The sequence below is a fragment of the Drosophila subobscura genome, chromosome O (assembly GCF_008121235.1).
Source record: "Drosophila subobscura isolate 14011-0131.10 chromosome O, UCBerk_Dsub_1.0, whole genome shotgun sequence".
Taxonomy (NCBI): Eukaryota; Metazoa; Arthropoda; class Insecta; order Diptera; family Drosophilidae; genus Drosophila; species Drosophila subobscura.
In genome coordinates, this window is record NC_048533.1 from 21,689,704 (window position 1) to 21,713,280 (window position 23,577).

Sequence of the window (23,577 nt, forward strand, 5' to 3'; positions counted from 1 at the left end):
TGGGAACCAGATGGGAGGGAGCATAGGGAACCAGCGAGAGAGAGAGAGAGAGAGATACAAATGGATACAGATGGTAAGTGAGAAGAGAGGAGAGCACAGCTTGATGCCGGTAAGAGCGCTATCTCGTCCCCTCTCTTTCTCTCTGGAGCGCAGTCAGCCGGCAAACCGCTTGCCTTTTGGCCTGGGCCTCAGTCTCAATGTATCTCCAAGATGCATGTGTTTCGCTCATGTATCTAACTATCTTTGCCATCTACATTCAGCCGGCTATTCATACACATCATCTGTAGCTGCATCTGTAGCTGTAGCTCTGTGGCTGTGGCTGTATGCCCCGACTTATGACGCAATTCAAAAAGTTCATCTGATCTGTGTCTGCCTCTCCCTCTCTCTCGCTGTGATTGTTAGGGCGCGGCAAACAGACTCGCACCGGGAGTGGAATTAATCTATATAATTAAGTATCTGTAAAGCGTACACATCTCTATTTAGCCCTGAAATTGTAGCGCATTTCCCCCTTTTTAGTTTGCTTGTTGTGGGCGCTCTCCTACAATTTTTATCTCACGTTCAACAAATTCTTTCACGAAACTAAATTCTAAACAAATTTTCATTACGACATCATCATCGCCAACATCAGCCGCCACATCATAGTCGTATTCGTATTCGTATTCGTTGTCGTCGTCGTCATTGGGGAGCAAACGATCGGATCGGATCGGTTCGGATCGGATCTGTTCTGACGATTTGAAATTCTTTGGGTTCGCACTCGAATCGGATTCGCTTCGCATATGTGGGACTCGTGACTCGATATTTCACTCCCGAATTCGTTTTCATAGCCGTTTATTTATTATTAATTTTGTTCCTGATCTACTCGTGCATTTTGTTTGCGGATCAGTTCAACGATTCGACGAGTGACGCAACGGCAAGGGGGCATTGCCTGTATCTGTATCTGTATCTATCAATGTGCTTGTGGGGGAGAAGGATTATGTGGCAGCAGAAGCTAGCTCAAAGCTAATTAGATTTTGTGGCAAGCTCCCACCAACCCACGACCATCCTTCAAGGAGCCTCTGCCCCACGTATCGAAATGTGTGTCGGGTGTACATGTCCAAGAAGGCCAACCCAGAGAGTAACCCAATTACGTGCCAAAAAGCAGAATGCGACCCTCGACAAGCATTTTTTCGAGTTGTTTTTTGGTTTTTTCGTCGTGCCACATAGAACGTGATTGCACATAGAAGTCCCCCCATGCACCCCGCACTAGTTCTATGTACATAGGTACTTGGTGTAGGTTCTGGGGCTGCTGCTGCATGCTGTACATATATGCTCCGAATATGCCTGCGCCTGTACATAGATACAGCATAGATATTGTATGTGTGTATGCTGCGCGCCCCAGCCATGTTGGGGATGGGGCAGAGCCAACCTTGACATACTTTGGCGTCGCACAATGATGACAGAGCTGCCTCCGTCTCTGCCACTGCCAGCTGCAATTGCAGTGGCACCCACACACCCGACCCGACCCGACCCGACTCGACTCACCTCATTTCCAACTGTGGTTATCTTGACAACCACCTCGTCCTTGCTGGCATCGTGCTCCACCACATCGCCGCTCTGCTCGCGTCCGTTGTAGGTGAGAAAAACTCGCTGGCCGGGCTGCAGCTGTATGCCCATAATCGAGCGGAAGCCGGGTCCAATAAGATCCGATTCGCGGAACTCCTTAATCATGGCGTTCCGGCGCAGAGCCTGGGCCGGACTGATGTGCACGCTGGCGACCCGGCGGGCCTCCACGATGACCGATGCGTCCGAAGGGGACGTGGACGTAGACGATGACGAGGACGCGGACACTGTCGACGGGGCAGCGTGTTGCATCGGAAGCTGCTGCGTTTTGAAATCGAAACGGACGAGATAGCGCGTGTCCGCGTTCAGCTGTGGCTCCCCGGGGGCCAGGAAGGTGGGCGGCGGCGGCGGTGGCGGTGACAGCGGTGCCAGAGCCTTGCCCGACATATACGACGGAGGCGTCTTCACATCGACGATGACGCCCGAATACAGGAGTCCCTCGGGACCCGGGGCGCACACCTTGGTGCCAATGATTGAGCGTTTTGCCAAACGACGACCGGTGGACATTTTTGTACGTTGCTTTTCTGGCGATTTCTCTCTCTCGAAAATCTCAATTCTACGGGATTACTTAATCCCGCAAACTGCGTTATTGTTTTTCTTTTTGTTGCTTTAAACTTTGATTCAAGATCCGCTTGGAACCGAATTCTAACTCTTCTTTTTGTGCTGTTTCTACAAACTCAGTGCCAGATTTTAGCTTTGCTAACTCGCCACATTTTCCGCACTGGGTGGGACACACTTTTTCCTTGCACTTATTGCACTCGATTTTAATTTTTGCACTTTTCCGTATGTTTCACGTTCACTTTCCTTTACTTTGCACTTTTCTGGTCTTTTGTTGGAGTTTTTGCTTTGAATTTTGGATGGGGCTTGGGGGAACTTAAGTCTGTGAGATGTTTTTGGTCAGCTTGTATACCTCGAGCTGCTTGAGGGCGGGCAATTTCTTGATCACGTTCTTGTGGTACAGCTCCAGGGAGAAGGTGACGCGTTGATTCAGGCGCTGATTGTTCTGCAGGCGCTGCAGGATGAGCGGGAGTAGCGGCAGCAGCAGCAGCGAGGAGGATGACAGTGACTGCGATTGGGTTGGGAGTGGATGCAGTGCATCAATCGGGGCACCACTCGTCTTTAGTTTCACATGCTCGTCGTCGCTGGGCGTCTGAATGGCGTGGCAGTTGCGTTTGTGCCTGAGCATAATCCAATTTTGGCCGCTTTGAACGTCAGTTTGGGGGCTAACACGCTGTTGGGGGGAGTCTCAATCAGTCAATCGGTCAATCAGGTGAGGGGAATGATTGGTGCTGGTTGGTGCTCACATAAAATTGAAGCTTTTTCCCGTAGTTCTCACACACTTTATCGTAGATTTTTCTTTTGTTTGCTGGATGCTTATTACTGCTCTTTGCTTTCGCGCTGCTTTCGCTGCTCGCCGGTCGTTTCACTTTTTCTCGAGTTTTTCTCCGACACTCAGGCACACAGACACACACACTCAAACACACCGACAGGGCGGCAGAGATTTAGATGCAGAGACACCCACACACAGAGACGACACTCGCCAGAGAGCAATATGGATGCACTTCTCGCGGGCTGCTGCACTGATTTGTTGTGTTGCTGTGCTGGGCTGTGCTGTGTTTTGTTTTTCCGTGGCGACTCTTTGGACTCTTTGACTTTGCGACTTCGGCGATTGATTGCTGGACAACAGCAAGACAAACACTCAAACACACACACGCACGCACTGTGTCGATTGTTTTTGTTTTATACTGTTTTATGACTGTGGCTATTGTTGAAAATACACATATCTTTTTTGGGGGGGAGTGGATTGGAGTGGAGTGGGTTGTTATTGTTTGGCGTACACGGACACAAAATGAATTCTCGCAAGCGCTTATCGTCTGCACCCGAGAGTTTCGTTTTGATGACTGACGCGAGCGAGCGAGCGAACGGGCCAACGGCGAACGAACGGCGAGTTACAGTTACTCACAAACACAAACACACACTCACAGATACTTCTGTCTCTCTTTCGCTCTGCTGTGTTCGCTCTCTCTCTGCCTCTCTGTTATGTACAAACGTATCTGTATCTATCGGATCTATCTACCTGCTTGGAAAAGCAAAACAACATACGTATACATAAATTTGTGGAGCGTGTGTCTGACTGTGTGTGTGTGAGCCAGCATAAAACTGTTAGAAATGCATTGGTGACTTGGTTAACAGCGGCACCAACGAACAATCGCTGTAATCACACCCCAAGAGGGAAACAGACACGACCCAGTAAGGATTTTTCATGTCAATCATTTGCCTGGGTAGATTTCCACATACAATAACCCACAGATACTGTATGTGGTTTTTGCCAACGCGACGCAGTTGCTGGAGCGAACGCTTATCAGCAGCCAGCGGCCTCTCTCTCTCTAGCTCTCTGCTTGCTGGCTATCCCCCGTATCTGTATCTATGACGCCATCGCCAGGAGGTGGCAGCGCCGACGTAGTCGTTGGTTGGCCCAAAAAAGAAATATACTACGCAGTAAAAAAAAAACTCAGACACTTGTCAACAGAGCCCGCATAACTGTCCGCGTGGCTGTGTGTGTGTGCGTGTGCTTGCGTTTCGCTCTGTATTATCAATAACAGAGTGGAGCCAGAGCAACAAACAGCTGTTGAGCAAAACAAACGAGAGAGAGAGCCAAACATGTTCGGCGCTCACATTCTCTGCTGCCCTTCAGATACATTTTGTTAAACAATTTACAGAGTGCAGAGTGTGCCTGAGCTAACAGATGTACATTTTGCTGTTTAATTAACAAAATAATTATAGATATCTTGGGATTAAACCTAATGGCACAGTGTCAAAATGGAATCATTCGTGAAGTTTGATTATAAGAAATAATTTACTTTGCATTATTTAACAGTTAGTTTCGCTCATCAGTTTCCTACCCTTCTTCTCGTTTCTGTTTCATATGCCAAGCGATGTTATTGTAGGGCAATGTTCAAGCGCCGGCCGGTTTTCTGGTCTGCAACGTCACAGAATTTAACAGTTAAAGAGAGCCGCGCGCTTGTGAGAAGTTTTGTGTCTGTGTTGTGTTTGGCGCTCTCTCACTGGCACTCTCTCTCTCACTCTCTTCGCGTAGCTCACAGCTGTTAATGCTTTGATATTCATTCGATTTTGTTTACATCGCTTGGGCATACATGGATACCATGCTGTTGCTGTTGTTATTCGTATTCTTGGTATTTTTGGGGGCCGCACTGCTGCTACGTTGCACGAGTATGTACTGTATTGTGTGTTGGCTGTTATGTTGCGTTGTTGTTGCCTTTGGAATGACCTCTGTAGGCATAGTACATTCATATGTATGTATGTATGTATACCATTTTGTTGTGTAGTGGCAGGGGTATCTTCCATTCCTCTGGGGCGTGGGGTGTACACACACTTCTGCGACTTCAATCAACTTCCAAACTTCATCCAACATCCATGGATTTGCGTAGTTGTTATTGTTGCCAGTTTTTCCCCTTATCTGATTTCGAGTTTCGGGGTGGATTTAAGGGATTTTCATGCCACCAGCATTTTGAGACGTCATTCTCGAACAAGTTCGCTGCGTATTTAGTTTTGATCTTGTCTGGGGGGAGGTCAAAATCCTGATTGCAGGAACCATTTAACCAAAGTACAGTTAAAACGGAGAGGCAGGACAGCAAATGCGATAGGAGCAGTCCGCATATTGTAATCTGGTGATGAAGTGGCCAAAGAAAAGCCTCAAAAGAACTGATAATGCTTCAAGAAAAACCTATAGGAAACCCGTAGGGGCACACGCACACACACACATGCAGCAGCAGAAAACGGCGGCCAAGTGCAAAGATGAACCATCTGACAAATTCAATTAATCATTTCTCTAGTGAAAATTCCAAAGCAGCAGCAACAACAACGAATGGAGTCAACAGTGCGTTGCCAGAGCTACAATGAATACGCAGTTACGAAAAGGCAGCAGCAGCATCGCATCGCTCAAGTGAATGTAAATGTAAATGTGAATGCAATACGTGAATCCGTGAGGTTACAAAACAAGCAAAAGAAACGCAAAAGGCAAAACCAAAACAAAGCATCGGCATTAGATGGGGCAGAGAGAGTGAGATGCAGATACCAGAAGGCAATGCACAGATACAGATACAGGAAAGCAAATGCTTACACACACACACACACATGCACACTGACACATTACCCAAACTGGAAAATAGGTCAACCAGTTGAGAGCGCAAGAGAGTCGAGTCGCCCAGAGAATTATGTGAGAGCGATAACAGCTGTAAGACCAGCGGTGTAACGTAACAGAGCGTGTAAGAGAGCGTGCGCACTGTAAACAATTAGAACGGGAACGGTTCTGTTAGCCAACAGCGGCCTCATTTTTAGCATAACAGATCCAATGTATGGTGTCATGGGGGTGGGTTGGCTCCATTGGTTTCCAACAAAGTTCTGAACAGCAGAGCGAGCAGCTGTTGCACTTGATGTTATGTCTCTCTCCCTCTCTCTCTCTCTCTGTACCGCTCTCTGTACCCTTCGCCCTTCAGCACACAAGAGCGCTGGTAATTTAATTGGAATTTTATGAAAATTAAACCGGATTTTTGGGATTTCTTTGTAAAGTTGTAATGAGACACAGCATCTTATTATTATATCCGCTGCATTTCAGCGCTGTCCGCTGTTATTTCGTATTTTCATTTCGAATTCTCTCCTTTATCATTAATGTACATTAATGTATGTATGTATGCCTATACATATGTACATACATAGATCTGTTTGAGTGTGATTGGATTGCCTTCGAAACCGGATTTCGAAAATATGTATGTCATTCCGTTCCATTCAATTACGCTTTTGCCTAGCTAAAGCCATAGGTATGAGTGGCAGTAGATATGAGTATGAGGGGTAGGGCAGGGGAAGGGGTAGGTTGTAGGTGCCACAATGGAAGGGCTTTGTTGAACAGAAATCAACTTGAAATTGCCACGATCGCTGCAAGATGATGCACCACAGATTCAATGCCCAAGATCCCTGCAGAATTTCAAAGTTTCATATGTATATTTTTGGGAACTTCCTTCCACTAATGCGCAATCAACCCCATCTTAGCCAAGGCTGAGCACTAATTAGAGCCGCCTGTCCTCACCCCCACAGTGTCCAGGGCAGCACCTGTCAAGCTGGGCAAATTTGCCAGCATGACGGGGGCACTTGACGTGGAATCATGGCCATGGACATGAGCCTGCACATGGATGTTGATGTGGACATGCCACCGACACTGCGTCGAGATGTCCATCAAAAGCTGTCAGTTGCCAGCAAACAAACACACCGAACACAAACACACACAAAACCCCAAGTCGCAAGTCGCAGATGGCGGATGGCGGAAAATGAAAATCGCCCTTGAGTGCGCCACTCCACATTCAGAAATCTTCAGACTCTGATTCCAGCTACAACATTAACTCCTGCTACACCCACTCCCACTCTCCTACTCCTACCCGTACTCTATGACATTTTGAGTTGCGTGTTTGGATCATTAGAATGTTTACCTGTTCGCTGTTTGGAGTATCTTCTGTTTGACATCCAGCAGGTCGGCTTGGGTTAGGGTATGATATGGAAAATCAAGTTACAAACGGCCAGCAGGGTCGTCGTGTGATTGATGTGAACATGTCAGCACCGACTTGGACATGAGGATGGGGTTGTGAATGTGGCTGTGGATGTGGCTGTGGATGCCGAGGCTTTTGTCAGCAGGAAGCATAAATTGTAGACAAAGATGATCAGCGATACAAGCTACATGCTGCCATTACAAGACTCACTATCGGCTGCAGATACAAATTTATGTCATGTGCAGCAGTCTGAACAGACTGACTGACAAAAAAGCATGTCCAGAGTCTCAGTTTTGACAACCGGTTCCAGCACCTCTAGCCTACATGGCTGGGGTCAAGCGGATAGCGGAGAGCGGACATCGGACAGCGGACAGCGGACATCGGACATTATTCACCTGACAGAAACTTTCCTTGGACGGTTGATTTCACCAATGGACGATTCAATTGCCATTCCATGCTCGGGTTGGGAGACTGGGACTGGCACTCCGACTGTGCGTGCTGTTGACATTGGCTCATAAATTCTGGTGGAAAAACAGACAACAGTTTTCATTGTCTTGCTGCTCAGATGCAAGACGTTTGTTTGGACAATACACAAATATGGGCACTAGACAAACATCGATACGCAGTAATAGACAAATAAATGTCTCGTTGCGATTGGGTGGGGCGGGGAGAGAGCTGCTGCGGCCAGCTGTCAGAGTCAAACAATTGGCATCCCACTCCCCCACCCCATAAACAGCGTAAACAACAGAAAACAATCAAATCAAATTAACCCCCAAAACTTACCCCGAATTTGGACCAAACCAAACCTCGACACGGCAGGCACCCTTGGCAGCATTTGCAACTCTGCAAACAAATGGGTCAACCGGCAAAGGCAACGAACGTCACTTGGCATGACCCACTTTGCGCAAGGGAAAATTGTGTCAGGGAGTTTGAGCAGACCGCTAAGTAGAATTCAGTGTAGTTCGAATTAACTTAAGATTTTCAAAAAATATTAAAAGTTAGGGTTTATTGTCAGGTCTCCAATCGGACCTACCTTCGAGCGAAGAACTTCCATTTTAGCCCAATAAAGTACCGAATCAATCAGAACTACTATATGTACATACATACATACATGAATTCGAACTTAACTTAGATACAAACTTCTTTTGGAGTTAAAGTTTGGCTTTTTTCTTCCCTAAAGTGCTTTCGACTACCCATAAAAACTAATATTTTGTAACTGTCTGTTTATAAACGACTTAAGCTACCGGATATTATATCAATTTAAAACATAATATATCAAAAAGCTCGGAAAAGTAAAAGTTTTTATGATATACAAATTTTGGTGCCATTTTTGTTGCCGTTCAATTTCGCTTCTTTTTCAAAAAATTGCCTAAATAATTGAGAGCCGCAAAAGTTGTAAGAGTAAGGACACTTCTCTCAGATAGGAGACATCTCAACCTCCTTTATATTACTTCAAAGTGCAAAAAATGTTGTATGGAACCCATTTTGTTAAACAATAAAGACTGTTGTACCACGCGGTGCTATTATTTTCGCCGCAACTGTACATATCTAGTGTGAGTGTGAGTTTTCAATAAAATTCAATTTAAAAATTATTTTTAAATTTAATTATTGTTTTCCCTCTCAACTGTATTGCTCTAAATCAAGTACGTATTGTCTTGAAGATCTAAATATTAAAGATTCTTCTTATTTCCTGCCAAGTACTTTGAAATTCTATATCGGAAACAAATACTTTTAATACTTTTTCCGACTTTTTACGCGTTTTCAACTTTCAACCAATCAAAATTCAAAATCGAATTTGTAAAGTATATTTCGGGTGCACGAAAAACTCAGCGTTTTTATTTGTTGTTTTCTGTGTTTTTTTATACTACATAATAAGTACTAATAATACAAATAAGTAATAATAATAGTAAGTAAACAAATAATAATAAGTAAATAATAAAAACAAACAAAATCATAGCACATCTTTTTGCTTTCATGTTGCAGCCATTCAACATCAAGGACAAATGAGAGCCGAAACAACAACAGCCACGATAATGAGGAGGCAGATTGACCTACTTTCGTTGCTCCTGATGTAGCATGTCCAGGGCTAAGAAATGTTTAAACAAAGAAGACAATTCAGCAGCGTACATTTAACATTTCAAGATTTAACATTGAGTCAACAACATTGAGTGATTTTATTGTACTTCCATCGCTCCCAGCTTGTGTCAGATACCATCAAAGCGGGACACAGGCTAAACGGTATGAACGGAAATCTTAGGAACTTTGTCGCCAGGGGGCGCCAATTGAAGGGGCACAGAGATCGGCCTGCCCCGGTGTGCGATCCTGAACGCTCAATGGGCGCCTTCACCAGGACCCTTGATCGGATGGAAATCGGTGAGTCCGCTTATGATCCATACCTTATTACCGCGGATGGCTTGCCATGACTGGTGTCGCACACCATCGACATTGACATTCGTTTTGCAGAATGATCTTAAATTCGTTACTATGAGTTGGCTGCATTTATTTAATACTTGTGTTAAGCTAGCTGTTACAATAGCTGTCCTCAGCAATTTACAGTTTGTAAATTCACCATGGTTCGGGGTGCGGCTAAGCCCATAGTGAAATTACTAATAGTTAGAGCGCGAGAGAGCAGCTCAATGGAGAGAAGCGACCGCTGCCGTGCGTGAGAATATGTAAGTATGTATATGTACATAAGCACATAGTTTTAAGTGTTACAATTAGATATGTTACGATTGGCAGCGATTCCCTTCCTTTACAAATTGCACCACGTCTGAGACATTGTCGTTGCTTTGCCCCTTGATCATCGTCTTTGAATTATTTTTGTCACAGCAAACCTGACATTTGCAGTGCTTAATGATGCAAACGACGATTACAATGATGGAAAGTAGAAAGATCCAAATATTCCACGGAGTTACCTTTTCGATGATGTCACTTCGGCACTGGGTTGGTAAGGGGCGGGGAACTTCCGAATCGCCATAAATGCATTCCAGAGTAACATTTTTTTTCTAATTGATAAAGAAATAAATCATTATTAATGCTTGGAAATATGTTCTCACACTACACAAACCGTTTCATATATCCTCTTCACTTTTGGAGATGTGCAGTTGCATTTTATTGGATTTCCTTTGACTATTGCGACAATGTTTACCAAGCCTATGATGCTGTAGATGTCGGTGAGTTGGTTGTTGCTCACATCAATTTCTTTCATTTTTGCAATAGATCGGGGCAGCTCTGTGAGTTGGTTTCCGCTAAGGTTTACTCTTACCAGACCAACCATTGATCCAAAGTTCCAGCTGGATAGCCTTCCAATCTTGTTTTCGGACAGATCGAGGTGCTTTAGGTTTTTAAACCCCGTCATATTGAGGTTTGATGGGACTTCCTCCAAACCATTGCCAGATAGCTTCAGGGTGTGTGGCTGCAACTCTGCCAAACATTCAAAGTCCAGTCTTGGCAGATTTGAGCAATCTGCATTTACATAGAGATCGAAGCTGATTTTGATCGGGCAGCCACATTTCGTATCCGTCCACTCGTCAACCCTTTTGTAATATTTTGCTCCAGCAGCTACCACCAAAGTAGTGAAGACAAAAACAAGTATTATTGCCATCCTAAAAATAAAAAGAAGTCCAATCTGTAGACATGTACATATATGACAGAAATTTATGGTTTTTTGATATTAATTAATCGCGGGGAAAACAAAAAAACCACATGCACAATCTTTGCTAAGGCCCCGCCAAAGGTGGTCATTTTTGTGTTTCCTAATCAGTCCAGAAAGTGCTACGAAGAGGCTTACCTGTCTTTAAAGCTGTGCATAGGCACACCAAAAAATAATAATATAAAACAACTTGACACAGTCTGTCTGCGGTGCTATTCTCTCCATTAGATCTGCATATACTTTTATGCATGTGCGATTCTTCAAACGATTCTAAAGTGACTCAGTCCATTGATCTCAGATTGATTGCATAAATCCAGTGATCTGCAACGGTCAAGTATTACCACTTTTTTAGCTGAGAGATTAAGAGGAAGTGTCAAAGTTTTTGTGCAATGCGACGACCAACAGCACAAGATGAAGGGCCATTCAATTTTAAGATAAAGGTTGCAGGTTGCTTTTAAAATAGAAAACTGCACGGATCTGGATACCGGATGTTAGGTTAGGTTAGGTTGAGGCGGTTGTCGGAATTTCAAAATCCCCACACACTTAGGCCGGTTTCGGCCCGTTGTGATTTCGCTTGGATCTTTTCCTCTTCTCCTCCCGTTTGCCATAGTGTCAACCGTGCTCCAATCCAGATGCTCTCACAAAGTTTGCTATCTTCCTGGGGCCCATAGTAGCCATTTGTGAAATGTCGTTAAGAAAAGGTGAGCCCAGATATCTTAGCCTCCTTCTACTGAGAGCCGGGCAGGAGCAGAACAGATGTTCTACTGTCTCCTCCTCATCCTCGTCTCTACAGCTTTGCGTGGTTGCCTATCAGCCAATGCCCAGTAAGAGAGCGAATGACTACGCTGCACCTATGTCTGCTGAGTTTGCATAGTTCAGCGGTGCGTTTTTTCGAGATATCTGGCCACGTTTGTCGGGTGATGCGACAACCCGAGACCATTTGCCATCTGTTGTTTGTTTTAAAGGTATGGTACTCTTTTATTCTGAGCTTGCAAGTGGCCATTGGCATACGTGTTTCCTCCTTATCTTGATTAAGGGGGAGTGTAGTGCCAGATACCGGATACTTGATACGAATCCCGGATAACCGAATGGCTAAGCTCTGTGTACTTAAACTTCTTGAATTGATTTTGATGCTAATATTTTGAGTAAATCATGCCCTATTTTCTCCACAGATACAGAAGCAAAAATATTAAATTTTGTGTAATTTTTTTGGGATGGGTCAAGTTTAACTTCGAATTATGACCAAATGGAAATCGGTTTACGTTGACCGTACGCCAAGTTATAGGTGTTCAAACTAGGGTGAAGGTGGTGTGCGAATAATATGTGTGCTTACTGTATATGCGAACGTTAGGCTTTGGCTTGGTGTCGCATGGGCCACTTGATGGTGCAGTCATTGCATATCAACGTCCAGACGGAACCGATAACGAAAGTGTGATGAAAATACATACCATATGTATGTATGTATGCACAAACGTACATTATTATCTGACTGACTTTAAATGGCTGAATCGCTTTGGCGATTCTAGAGGATTCCAAAAACGAGAAGAGACTCGGGAGAGACATCGCCCGAGACACCGTGTGACTTTTCTAGCTTTTACCTATTGCGGGTACCGGTGCTTGAGTTGAGAAGAGACAACGATGACTGGCAAAAACGAAGAAAATCGCAAAAGAAAAGCAACTGATACGAGCTGGTATATTGGTTTCACTTATTTGCTCACATATTAGCTGGCAGCTTTCTTTATCCGAATGTGTTGCTTGTTTTTTCCTTTTTGAATATGATGTAAAATCTAAATTTTGACTATTTTTGTAGAAATTTTTAGTAATCTGGTTATAGGCTTAGGGTTGTGCAATCGAACGATAGTCTTTCCTTTACTATCGTATATCGTGATCAACTATCGTATCGACTATTTCGTATAATAAGCACTCAGAAAGCATCCGAAAAAAGGAATCTCAGAACCACAAAATCTAGCAACTAGCAAAACTGAATAATTTGTCCGCTTGTTAAACAAATATTCTATTTGTGTTATCGATGTTTACATAAGTCCAGGGACAGTTGCTTTAGGAGCAAAAGCTATTGAGACCACAAGTACATATATCGATCTTTATGGTCGTTATATTACAAGTCGCAAACTTACCATACTCAGTAATAAAGAAGGAAAATCGGTATGAAACAAAAACTAAAAATAATTTATGTGGAAGATTTCCAATTAAAAAACCATCCAGCAGTTGGTAAGCCTAAAAATATCACTTAGTATTTGTTGAAATGATATACAAATATGAGAAGTAAGAATTTTTTCAGATTGGTTTTCCTAACAGATTTAAAAAGTTTTATACATTTCCAAGCTTTGTGCTACAAGTTGGTAAGTGCTCTGTTTGCTTCTACCTTAAATCAAATAAGACAAGTGAAGCACAAACTTTGGCCCATTTGCATAGCGAAATGACGAATAATTTGTATTTTGAGATTATTTGACCAAAGATCTGTGGCTGTCGAGTGTCGAGCGTTATCAATTTCGCAACAGTCGCAAACAGCTTAGCTGCAGTTGAATTGACTTATTAATTTTCTTATTTAAAGTCGACTTATCAGTAGCCTTTTCATATATGTAGATGTACAGTACTAATGTATTATGTACTTCCTTCTGTTCGTCATAACAAAAGTATTTTTATACCCGGTGCTCGAAGAGTAAATAGGGTATATTGTATTTGTGCGGATAACGGTTGTATGTAACGCACAGAAGGAAACGTTTCCGACCCCATAAAGTATATATATTCTTGATCAGCATCAATAGCCGAGTCGATTGAGCCATGTCTGTCTGTCCGTCCGTCCGTCCGTCCGTCTTGTTTGTCGGCTAGTTCTCAGAGACTATAAGAGCTAGAGCCACCAAATTTTGGCACCAGACTGCTGTATGCTCACACAACCAGTGTATTTCAAAAATGAGCCCCGCCCCCTTCCGCCCCCGCAAAAGGGCGAAAACCTCTTAAATCTACAATTTTGAAGATAACAGAAAACTAAAAACGCCGTTCCGTAGGGAATGACCATATCTATCATATCACTAAATTGGGATTTGATTGGATCATTATTATAGCCACAATGAAGAAATTAATTTTCAGTGGCCAAACCCACCCCGTCCCGCAGCATTCACACTCTGCTTCGCGCTGTTTATGGCCTCTACCCCTGACACGTCTCTGCCACTGCCTCTGCCGCTGCCTCTGCCCTGACTCTGCAGTTTTTGGCTCTAGGGGAGGGTGGCGAGCTAAAGGAGCGTGTTGGCGTGGGCAGTGTTGTTGATGTAGATGACAGATGAAGAAAAAATGTAAAATTTGACAAATAACCGCTAAGTTGCAGATGTAGTACTGAGTGCCGGGTATAAAAGTTGTGGCGCGTAAGAAGCGTCTCACACGTCCCTTCTCGTTATATTTTGAAGTTGAGTCAGTTCGGTTGAGTGAGCATAGAATGCGCTGAAATCAGTATGTGGCTGACTTTTGAAATAAAATGACCAAGTTCTAAAACGCTTTGAGTGATGTGATTTTAAACAAAGGATAATGGGCATCGGCAATGGGATGTGAGTACCTCAGTTATGATTCCTACAGGGGAAAAACTAATATTATTTTTTTTTAACAGAAACATTTGGCTTGGGCAAATTTGGTTTTAAAGATAATAATTTATTTGGAGCTAGTTGGAGAGAAGCGTCCGCTGCCGTGCGTAAGAATGTGCGAATAAAAGTATGTATACATACATATGTATGTAAGAACAGTACACAATGAAAACCTTCGGCTAAATGCATCGTTTTAAGTGTTACAATTAGATATGTTACGATTGGCAGCGATTCCCTTTCTTCACAAATTACTCCACGTCTGAGACAATGTCGTTGCTTTGCCCCTTGATCAACGTCTTTGAATTATTTTTGTCACAGCAAACCTGACATTTGCAGTGCTTAATGATGCAAACGACGATTACAATGATGGAAAGTAGAAAGATCCAAATATTCCACGGAGTTACATTTTCGATGATGTCACTTCGGCACTGGGTTGGTAAGGGGCGCGGAACTTCCGAATCGCCATAAATGCATTCCAGAGTAACATTTTTTTTCTAATTGATAAATAAATAAATCATTATTAATGCTTGGAAATATGTTCTCACACTACACAAACCTTTTCATATATCCTCTTCACTTTCGGAGATGTGCAGTTGCATTTTATTGGATTTCCTTTGACTATTGCGACAATGTTTACCAAGCCTATGATGCTGTAGATGTCGGTGAGTTGGTTGTTGCTCACATCAATTTCTTTCATTTTTGCAATAGATCGGGGCAGCTCTGTGAGTTGGTTTCCGCTAAGGTTTATTCTTACCAGACCAACCATTGATCCAAAGTTCCAGCTGGATAGCCTTCCAATCTTGTTTTCGGACAGATCGAGGTGCTTTAGGTTTTTAAACCCCGTCATATTGAGGTTTGATGGGACTTCCTCCAAACCATTGCCAGATAGCTTCAGGGTGTGTGGCTGCAACTCTGCCAAACATTCAAAGTCCAGTCTTGGCAGATTTGAGCAATCCGCAGTCACATTGCCATCGATTTCGATATTGATTAAGCAAGCACATACTGAACACATTGGGGCTGACTCAACCTGTCCCATTGCCAGGGCAATGAAAAATACAATCACTTCAGTCTGAAATGAACATTACAAGAAATTATTCGCATGGAATCCAATATGAAACATTCACACCGCACTATGGGGCATTTGACCACTTTTTCTGGACGAAACTCATTTGTCAAAAGTCAAAAAAGTAATATTTTTTTAGAAGATATACATAGGGATAACATCAGTCCGTAATGTAACATACCCAGAAAATTAACAGTGCGCACCACTGTTAAGATAACAGCTGTTAAAGTCAGCTGTTTGCTACGAACAATATAAGGTTTTCGGAAAACTGATTTTTTTTATGAAGTTAAAGTGCAAAAATTGCTAAATCGACCAATTTAAGTAAATGTTTTACAAAATTCTTGATTCAGACAGGTATTAAAAAGTTGTTTGTGAGTTTGAAATTAAAAAACTGACCTCTGAATATGTTTAATGGCTAGTTTTTTAACAAGTCCATATTTGTGACGAAAATTTATCTTTGAATAGACTTACAAAGTGTTCGGTTCCCGCCGGAAGCAATTAACTGCATAGATATTGTAGAGTATTCAATTCTTAATCCAATTTATGTTACTTTTTCTTGCGCTTTTCTGCGTCTTCGGTGCACCGGAAGCACATGAGTCATATCGCATATATCGATGGATTCGGAGCACGTTTCAGAACCGTAATACATAATACATAATACATGTACATAATTTCTCACCTTTGACATCTCAGCATTGAAAATAACCATTGACCTTGTGTATGGCTTATAAAATATTAATTCATAAAATTTTTTATCTCGCATGTGCTACGTGCTATGAAAAATAAGCTATTAGAGATGAGAGTAAAACGATACTTATGGTATTATTTCACCAGTGTTAATAATACTTGCATACTTGCTTGAATTTTCAATTGGATTTAGCAAGGTTATTCGCGTTCTAGTCCATTGTGTGCATAGATCACACAAAAAAATGGGTTCAAGCATAAGAAAATACATAAAAGAAGAATAAAATAAAGAGTAAAGAAGTTCTTTTCTTACTCTGATTTTAAGTTTGACATACAAATTTAATAAAAAAAAATACATTCTATTATTTAAACATTTTATTTACTACCCGACAAAATTAAAGTTTTTATTTATGCTCCAAACCGAGTTTTCTGATAAAATAAGTGCTTAAAATTTTTCTTAAAAACTATTGTTTAATTCATTTAAAAAAACGGATTTTTTTTAGAGGTATCGCAGTCTGAAAAGCTGATGAATGCATCTATTAAGTATTTTAGGGTTCTAGCTTTAGCTTAAGGTTTAAGGTGCAGAAATTTGGCCTCATTAAAATCGATGGAGAGACGGCTGAGCTTAAACGAAAGAATATAAACTTTTAATCTTTCTCCCTCTCCCTCTCCCTCTCCCTCTCTTTCTTTCAGTGTGGCCTTGCAGTTAAGGGTGAGTTTTCACGCCAGGCATATAATCGAAGAGAGCTCTGTAGTCTCTAGTCTCTGCCCCAGTAATACTCGTACTCGAAGCCAGGCCCCATTCGAGCCATCCCTCATAAGATTGGCGTGTTGTGGCTTTTACATAGTGATACATAAATGCATACATAAATATGTACAAATGGATGTAAATAGAGTACCAGTTAGCTTAATGCTTAAATATTTTCGAATTGATTCAAGTATTTGTTTTAAAGGGATGCAACGAGATTGAGAAGCCACCAAATAAGAGCTGCAGCACTGCCAACAAGGATCAGCTGCAACGTGCGATGCAGCAGGTGAAATCTAAGTGAAAGAGCAGAGGTTAAAGTTAACTTCAAGGATGCCTAGAAGTGTCACTTGCAGTTACCTCCTCCATATCCGCTGACCCTCGGCAATGGATGCGGGAGTGGGTGGCTCCTTGCAGAGGTAGACACGCATGCCGCGCAGGGCACGCATAAAATAGTTATCCCAGTCCAGAGCCAGCATGTCAAAGTGGTACAGCTCCCGATCCTGCGGCGTCATGCATTGCCACAGATGATCTCTGTTCATCGCATCGAACTTCCAGCTGCGGCAGGTGAATGGCCTCAACAGCTTCATGTTTATGTGTATTTTCTGGTATATTTGCAAGAGGCGCGGCTTTCGGCCCACTGCACGTAGCGCCAGATCCACCACGAAGCCGGGCAGAGTGTGATAGAAGAACGCAGCCAGGGGATACAGCCAGGCAGTGGTCATGCAGTGCAGGAACGGATACCAGATCATCTTCGACACTGCATAGTTCTCGCCAATTGACTGCGTCTTGTCCCTGAACTCGCCATAAGTCAAGAGGTTCTCCTCACTGGGCGCAAAGTTGTAGATCCGAGGGGGCGCAGAGCTCACGGTTCTCACAGCAGCCGTCTGCCAGGCACTCGCCAAAGCCACATTGGCACAGTAGTCCACTGGCACCACACTGTTCTGCGCCTTTACATCGACCAGTGCAATGCGCAGGATCCCGTAGGCGACGCCGTACAACAAGGCGATCGGCCCGTAAAGATTGTCAATCCAACCCGCCACGGGCTCCCTGGAAGTGGCAATTACTGTGGAAAACATTTTGTTAGAAGGTCCTCCTCCAATGGCAACCCTCAAGCACTCACTTATGGCTGGTCGGAAGACACACACGGGCAGATCGCCCGCCTCCCGCAGGATCACATCCTCGCCCAGGGCCTTGGTGTAGGTGTAAGTGTTCGGAAACGATCCGAGCAGCTCGCAGGTCATGTTGTCGATCAGTTGATCACTCAGCTGGTCAGTCATCTCCAGCACCTTTTCGGAGCTGCTTGTCAGAAGCTCAGGGTAAAATTTCTCCTCGATGTGATCCACCACGCAGTTGGCGTAGGCCGTCGACACATGAACAAATGCCTCAAGTTGCAGCATTTGCTTGGCCAGCTGCACCATCAGTCGCGTGGCACGAGTGTTGATGGCCAGTGCCACATGCAACGGCTCGTTGAACCGCACTGTGGCTGCTCCATGAATGACAATTTGCACCTCTGCTGAGAGCAGCCTTCGGTCCGTGTCGCTTATGCCCAAATCGGGTTCCAGGCAATCTCCGGCGATGGGCACTACGCGACCCAGAGCCTCAGGCTTTGACTGTAAGAGCAGCTCGAAAATCTTTGCCCCCATTTGGCATTACTGATGTGAGGGTATTCATGGCTTAAATGATGGCTTACCGGCTCTTTTTCCCACAAGGCTATGCGGTCCTGTATGTCCTGTCCACGCTTTTTCCTAATCAGCGAATAAATGCGCTTCACCTCCGTGGTGCGCAGAAGCTTCTCAATGATGACTAAAAGAGCGAAAAATGCTTCAATTTCGTATCCGAATCTCGCTGAGTATTTACCTTTTCCCAAGAATCCTGTGCCTCCAGTTATGAAAATGGTTTTGTTTCTGTAAAACGCTTGGATTTCGGTTTCCACTTGCATTTCCATTTCCAATTTCATTTTGATTTGGCAGTTCCCTCAATCCCCCTGGACTAATCGTGGATCGGAGCGAAGCGTTTGCACGGGCCAAAGTGGAAACTTAAAATAGAAAAAGTTTCAACTGCGTGGCCCTTTTTATATGTATGAATTAAATACATTGTGTACAGTGGGAACCTGAGAACTACCACTAGAAAGTCGCATAAATAATTGAAGTAGAATTAGAAGCCTTTCGAGTACTCAAATATTTATTTATTTCATGCAGATCTCAGAGTTTCCCCCCAAAAGAAAAGTGTTGCCTGCGCTGGTGTCTACTGTAGCTGTGCTACGTATTTCCGAATGGAATCGCATAATAGTGCCACGAACGGGGGACTGTATCCAAGAGGTCAGCCAGCATGTCTCTTTTATTTAAAATTAATGAATGCAAGAAGCCAACTTACACCGAGAACACCCCTGCTACTATTTGTGTATTCAATCTGCCAGCATATTGATTTCGTTTAAAATGTTGCATGGGAGAAACACTCGGGAGAGTATATATTCTCGATTCGTTGTGCTTAGTTCGGCAGTTTAAGTGGAAAGGCGATTGGCATTACGAGAATCAAGTAATAAGTGACCGTTGGGCAGGTAAATATTTATTTATTCCAACACCCCAATTGGATACTCTTCGAACACTAAATGGAAAAAAAGAAGGGCTTGAGTAGCCACCAGAGCAGGAGTCCTGCCACACAAAAGACTGCCACTTGTAGGCTGTGGTGCAACATCTTCAAGCTGAAAACATAGCGGATTGTGGCATCAAAAATCAACATAAAGTGTATTCCAAATTACCGTTTCAATAGCCGCTGAGCCTGTTCAATAGACTCTGGCGTGTTGGCATCCGTGCCCAGATACTGACGCATGCCCAGCAGTGCATTGTCGAAGTATTCCTTCCACTCCAGAGCCCCCATGTCGAAGTTGTAGACACGACGCTCGTCGGCGGACATCAACTCCCGCATGCGGTCCGTGTTTTTGGTGTCAAACTGCCAGGTTCGGTGCGTAAAGGGCTTCAACATGTCCATATTGTAGTGAATCTTCCGATAGACCTCCGCCAGGCGAGGCTTCCTTCCTGTGAGACGCAGTGCCAGATCGAAAACATAGCCGGGCAGGGTGTGGTAGAAGAAAGCCGCCAACTGATAGAGCCACGGTGTTTTGACGTAGTTGAGAAACGGGTACCAGATCATCGTGGTGAGTGGAAACTGATCGCGGCCGCTATGGCAATACTTGAGAAAATCCCCATTAGTGAGTGGGTTCTGTGCCGCGGGTGCCAGCGTATACACTTCGGGCACTGCCGCTTTCTCGAGGCGATTTCTGTGCTTGGACGTCTGCCAAGCAGCGGCCAGTGCCACATTGGCGCAGTAGTCGACAGGCACTAAGCAGGAAAGAGCATCCTTGTTGATGCTGGCGATGCGCAAGACTCCATGAGCGACGCCGTAGATCAGGCCAATGGGTCCGAACAGATTGTCGATCCATCCAGAGATGGGCTCCTTGTGGCTGGCACCGACTGCAATTCATCAACATACAATTTAGTTAATATTCCCCCCAAATCACTTACTAATTGCTGGACGAAAGATCGAAATGGGCAGGTCGCTTCCCTCTCTCAGTATCACATCCTCCGCCAGGGCCTTGGTGTAGGTGTAGGTGTTGGGATACGATCCGAGCAGGGCAGGCGACATGTTGTCCGTCAGCTCCTCACTCAGCTGGTCACTCATCTGCAGCACCTTCTCCGAGCTGCAGGTCAAGTTTTCCGGATAGAACTTCTCCTCGATGTGATCGATTACGCAGTTGGCGTAGGCTGTCGACACATGAACAAATGCCTCAAGTTGCGGCATTTGCTTGGCCAGCTGCACCATCAGTCGCGTGGCACGAGTGTTGATGGCCAGTGCCACATGCAGCGGTTCGTTGAAGCGCACTGTGGCTGCTCCATGAATGACAATGTGCACCTCTGCTGAGAGCAGCCTTCGGTCCGTGTCGCTTATGCCCAGATCCGGCTCCAGGCAATCTCCAACGATGGGCATTAAACACTCAAAGGCTTTTGGCTTCGATTGCAGCAGTCCTTCAAAGAGCTAGTAGATGGTTAGATAATACTTTGATCTTTGAGTCTGAGACTTACAAGTAGACCTACCGTTTCCTTCTCCCATGCCAGAATACGCTCCCGAATGTTCCTGCCACGCTTGCCCCGAATCAGTATGTAAATCCTCTTCACATCGGTCGAACGCAAGAGTTTTTCGATTATAACTGGAATTGGCATTGGAATTATAATTTGTACATGGAGCTTGTAGGGCTTAGAAATACCTTTGCCCAAGAATCCGGTTGCACCGGTGATAAAGACAATTTTATCCTTGTAAAATCCTTGCATGCCAGACTCCATTTTGAGGGCAAGTCGATGTGCAGGCAATGTCCAAAAGTACTCAGAGAACTCAGCAGAATTCGCGTCACTTTTTATGTGATTTTGCGAATGCGAAACGAATGCATTAAGTCGTGTTGTCACTGGGTGGGTCAGGTCATGTCTGCCTTCCCCGTGTTCTTAATGAATGCAAACCCAAATAAAACCAAATAATTAATGCAAATGCAATCGCTAGTCGTACAGTCGATTGGAAGCTATTCGATTGCTCAGCGGGGTGTTTCGATAGCACACACGATCCGCAATCGATTTGTCTGTCTGCCCAATTGGCAAATATTTAAAGTACAACAAAAAGAAACCCTCTGAGGTTTAGCCCACAACTCTGCGACTTTTCACACTTTATTCAATCACGGTTTCTAGTTCATTATTAGCTTGAAGAGTGACCACAGAATGGCGCCCGCACCGCACGCCAGCGAAGCCTTCAAAGTGTTGTGCATAAACCTTAAACTGGAAGTTGAAGGAGGGGGAATGAGAATATAATTAATTCTTCAAGAGACATCTTCTTCTGCCACTTACCGCTTTAGCAGCTTGAGCGCTTGCGCCACGGACTCGGGAGTGTGGGGATCCTTGCCCAAATAAATTCGAATGCCAAGCAGCGCCGTCTTGAAGTAGTCTTCCCAGTCCATGACGGCCATGTCGAACTGGAAGATGAGGCGATCCTTGGCTGACATTAGTTCCTGCAGCCGATTCGTGTTCCTCGTGTCGAGGGCAAACGATCTGCTCGTAAATGGACCCAACAGCGCAATGTTCTTGTGAATTTTGCGATAGATGTTCACCATGCGAGGCTTGCGGCCCGAGAGGCGCAGCATTAGATCCATAAAGTAGCCCGGCAAGATGTGATAGAAGAAGGCACCGATGCTGAAGAGCCAGGGATTCAAGACGCAATGCACGAACGGGTACCACACCATCTTGGAGAGTGGGAAAATGTCGCGACAACTAACCGATTGATTAATGAACCGCCCGAACGTAATGAGATTCTTTTCGCTGGGTGCCAGCGTGTAGACGGTCGGCTTGCCACCTCCGGCCTCCCCACCGCCGCTGCTGTGCGCACTTTGATCGGTTTTCCAGGCGCAGGCCAGAGCCACATTGGCGCAGTAGTCCACCGGCACCAGGCCAATGTGCGCCTCCGTGTCGATGCACAGCAAGCGCACTACTCCGAGGGCACAGCCAAACATGATGGCCATGGGTCCGTTCATGTTGTCGGACCAGCCCAAGACGGGCTCCTTGTAGGTTGGAACGACTGCGAAAGAGAGTCAGTAGCAAATCATCATCATCAGGCAGGGCGGGAAAAACACTCACTAATTGCTGGGCGAAAAATGCAGACGGGCAAGCCGACAGCCTCCCGCAGGATCACGTCCTCCGCCAGAGCCTTCGTGTATGTGTAGGTGTTCGGGTACAGGCCGAGCAGCGCGGGGGTCATGTCGTCGATGAGCTTGTCGCTCAGGTGCTCGCGGATGGCCAGCACTTTGTCGGAGCTGCAGCTGAGGTGCTCGGGGTAGAGCTTCTCCTTGACGCTCGTCACCACGCAGTTGGAGTAGGCTGTGGATATGTGGACGTAGGACTGCAGATGAACCATTTGCTTGGCCAGCTGCACCATGAGTCGGGTGGCGCGGGTGTTGAGGTCCAGCGCCAGGTGCAGTGCCTCGTCGAAGCGAACTGTCGCTGCACTGTGTATGACGATCTGCACCTCAGCTGCCAGCAGCTTGCGATCCGCCGCACTTATGCCTAGGTCCGGCTCCAGGCAATCTCCAACGATGGGCACCAGGCGCTTCAGGGCATCGGGGTTTAGTTTCAAGAGCTCCTCAAACAACTGCATGGATTGGGGTCACTGGCATGAGTTCAAGATTCACAGGGGGGCGTTCCATTACTCACCACATCTGTCTCCAATTTGGCCACACGTTCCTGAGTGCTCTGACCGCGTTTGGGTCTCGTCATGGAATAAATGCGCTTCACCTCCGTTGACCGCAGAAGCTTCTCAATGATAACTGAAAGACAAACCACAAACAATTTGCACTTGCTTCTTAGACTCTTGCATATTGATATTAGTTTTTCCACCACAAAAAGAGTGTGGGAAAAGGAGTTAGATGGGTGGAGGTGGCCCTACCTTTGCCCAAAAATCCTGTGCCACCGGTTAGGAAAATGGTTTTGCCTTTGTAAAATCCCTGAATGTCGGAATTCATGGTGACCACGGATTAGAAATTAGTTAGCTTGCCGCGCAGAAGAAAGACTAGACTGAGGAGCCATCGCGGACTAGTGCCGCTATTTATATGGACAAATATAATTTCCGCCCCACAAAGGTCAGTCTGCACA

At 44.8% G+C, this 23,577-nt stretch overlaps 5 protein-coding genes across 6 annotated transcripts in view; all 5 read right to left on the reverse strand.

The window, feature by feature from the left end:
* The window catches only part of LOC117899019 (probable serine/threonine-protein kinase mps1), a 120,336-nt gene extending 117,931 nt beyond the window's left edge, over positions 1-2,405 (reverse strand). The window contains exon 1 of one of the 2 annotated variants that reach the window (XM_034808778.1): positions 1,522-2,405. In XM_034808778.1, the coding sequence (XP_034664669.1) occupies positions 1,522-2,106 (585 nt within the window). In that variant the 5' untranslated portion in view covers positions 2,107-2,405. The remainder of the gene's footprint in view (positions 1-1,521) is intronic. The other variant, XM_034808779.1, reaches the window with a different exon arrangement.
* LOC117899022 lies at positions 2,250-3,506 on the reverse strand. Its single transcript, XM_034808782.1, has one exon. The coding sequence runs from the start codon at positions 2,783-2,785 to the stop codon at positions 2,474-2,476; it is 312 nt and encodes a 103-aa protein (XP_034664673.1). The 5' UTR covers positions 2,786-3,506; the 3' UTR covers positions 2,250-2,473.
* Positions 3,507-17,040: 13,534 nt separating this feature from the next.
* LOC117897956 (fatty acyl-CoA reductase wat-like) lies at positions 17,041-18,922 on the reverse strand. The gene is made up of 5 exons (XM_034807058.1): positions 18,755-18,922; positions 18,588-18,700; positions 18,018-18,528; positions 17,255-17,960; positions 17,041-17,190 (listed from the first exon to the last, which is right to left on the reverse strand). Exons 1-5 carry the CDS (start codon positions 18,852-18,854, stop codon positions 17,097-17,099), a joined length of 1,524 nt encoding a protein of 507 aa, XP_034662949.1. The 5' UTR covers positions 18,855-18,922; the 3' UTR covers positions 17,041-17,096.
* Positions 18,923-19,423: 501 nt separating this feature from the next.
* LOC117899737 (fatty acyl-CoA reductase wat-like) lies at positions 19,424-21,286 on the reverse strand. The gene is made up of 5 exons (XM_034809982.1): positions 21,159-21,286; positions 20,989-21,101; positions 20,419-20,929; positions 19,656-20,367; positions 19,424-19,598 (listed from the first exon to the last, which is right to left on the reverse strand). Exons 1-5 carry the CDS (start codon positions 21,232-21,234, stop codon positions 19,502-19,504), a joined length of 1,509 nt encoding a protein of 502 aa, XP_034665873.1. The 5' UTR covers positions 21,235-21,286; the 3' UTR covers positions 19,424-19,501.
* A 304-nt stretch (positions 21,287-21,590) lies between these two features.
* LOC117899736 (fatty acyl-CoA reductase wat-like) lies at positions 21,591-23,523 on the reverse strand. The gene is made up of 5 exons (XM_034809981.1): positions 23,372-23,523; positions 23,140-23,252; positions 22,567-23,077; positions 21,784-22,507; positions 21,591-21,714 (listed from the first exon to the last, which is right to left on the reverse strand). The coding sequence occupies exons 1-5, from the start codon at positions 23,445-23,447 to the stop codon at positions 21,624-21,626; spliced, it is 1,515 nt and encodes a 504-aa protein (XP_034665872.1). The 5' UTR covers positions 23,448-23,523; the 3' UTR covers positions 21,591-21,623.
* Positions 23,524-23,577: the final 54 nt, after the last annotated feature.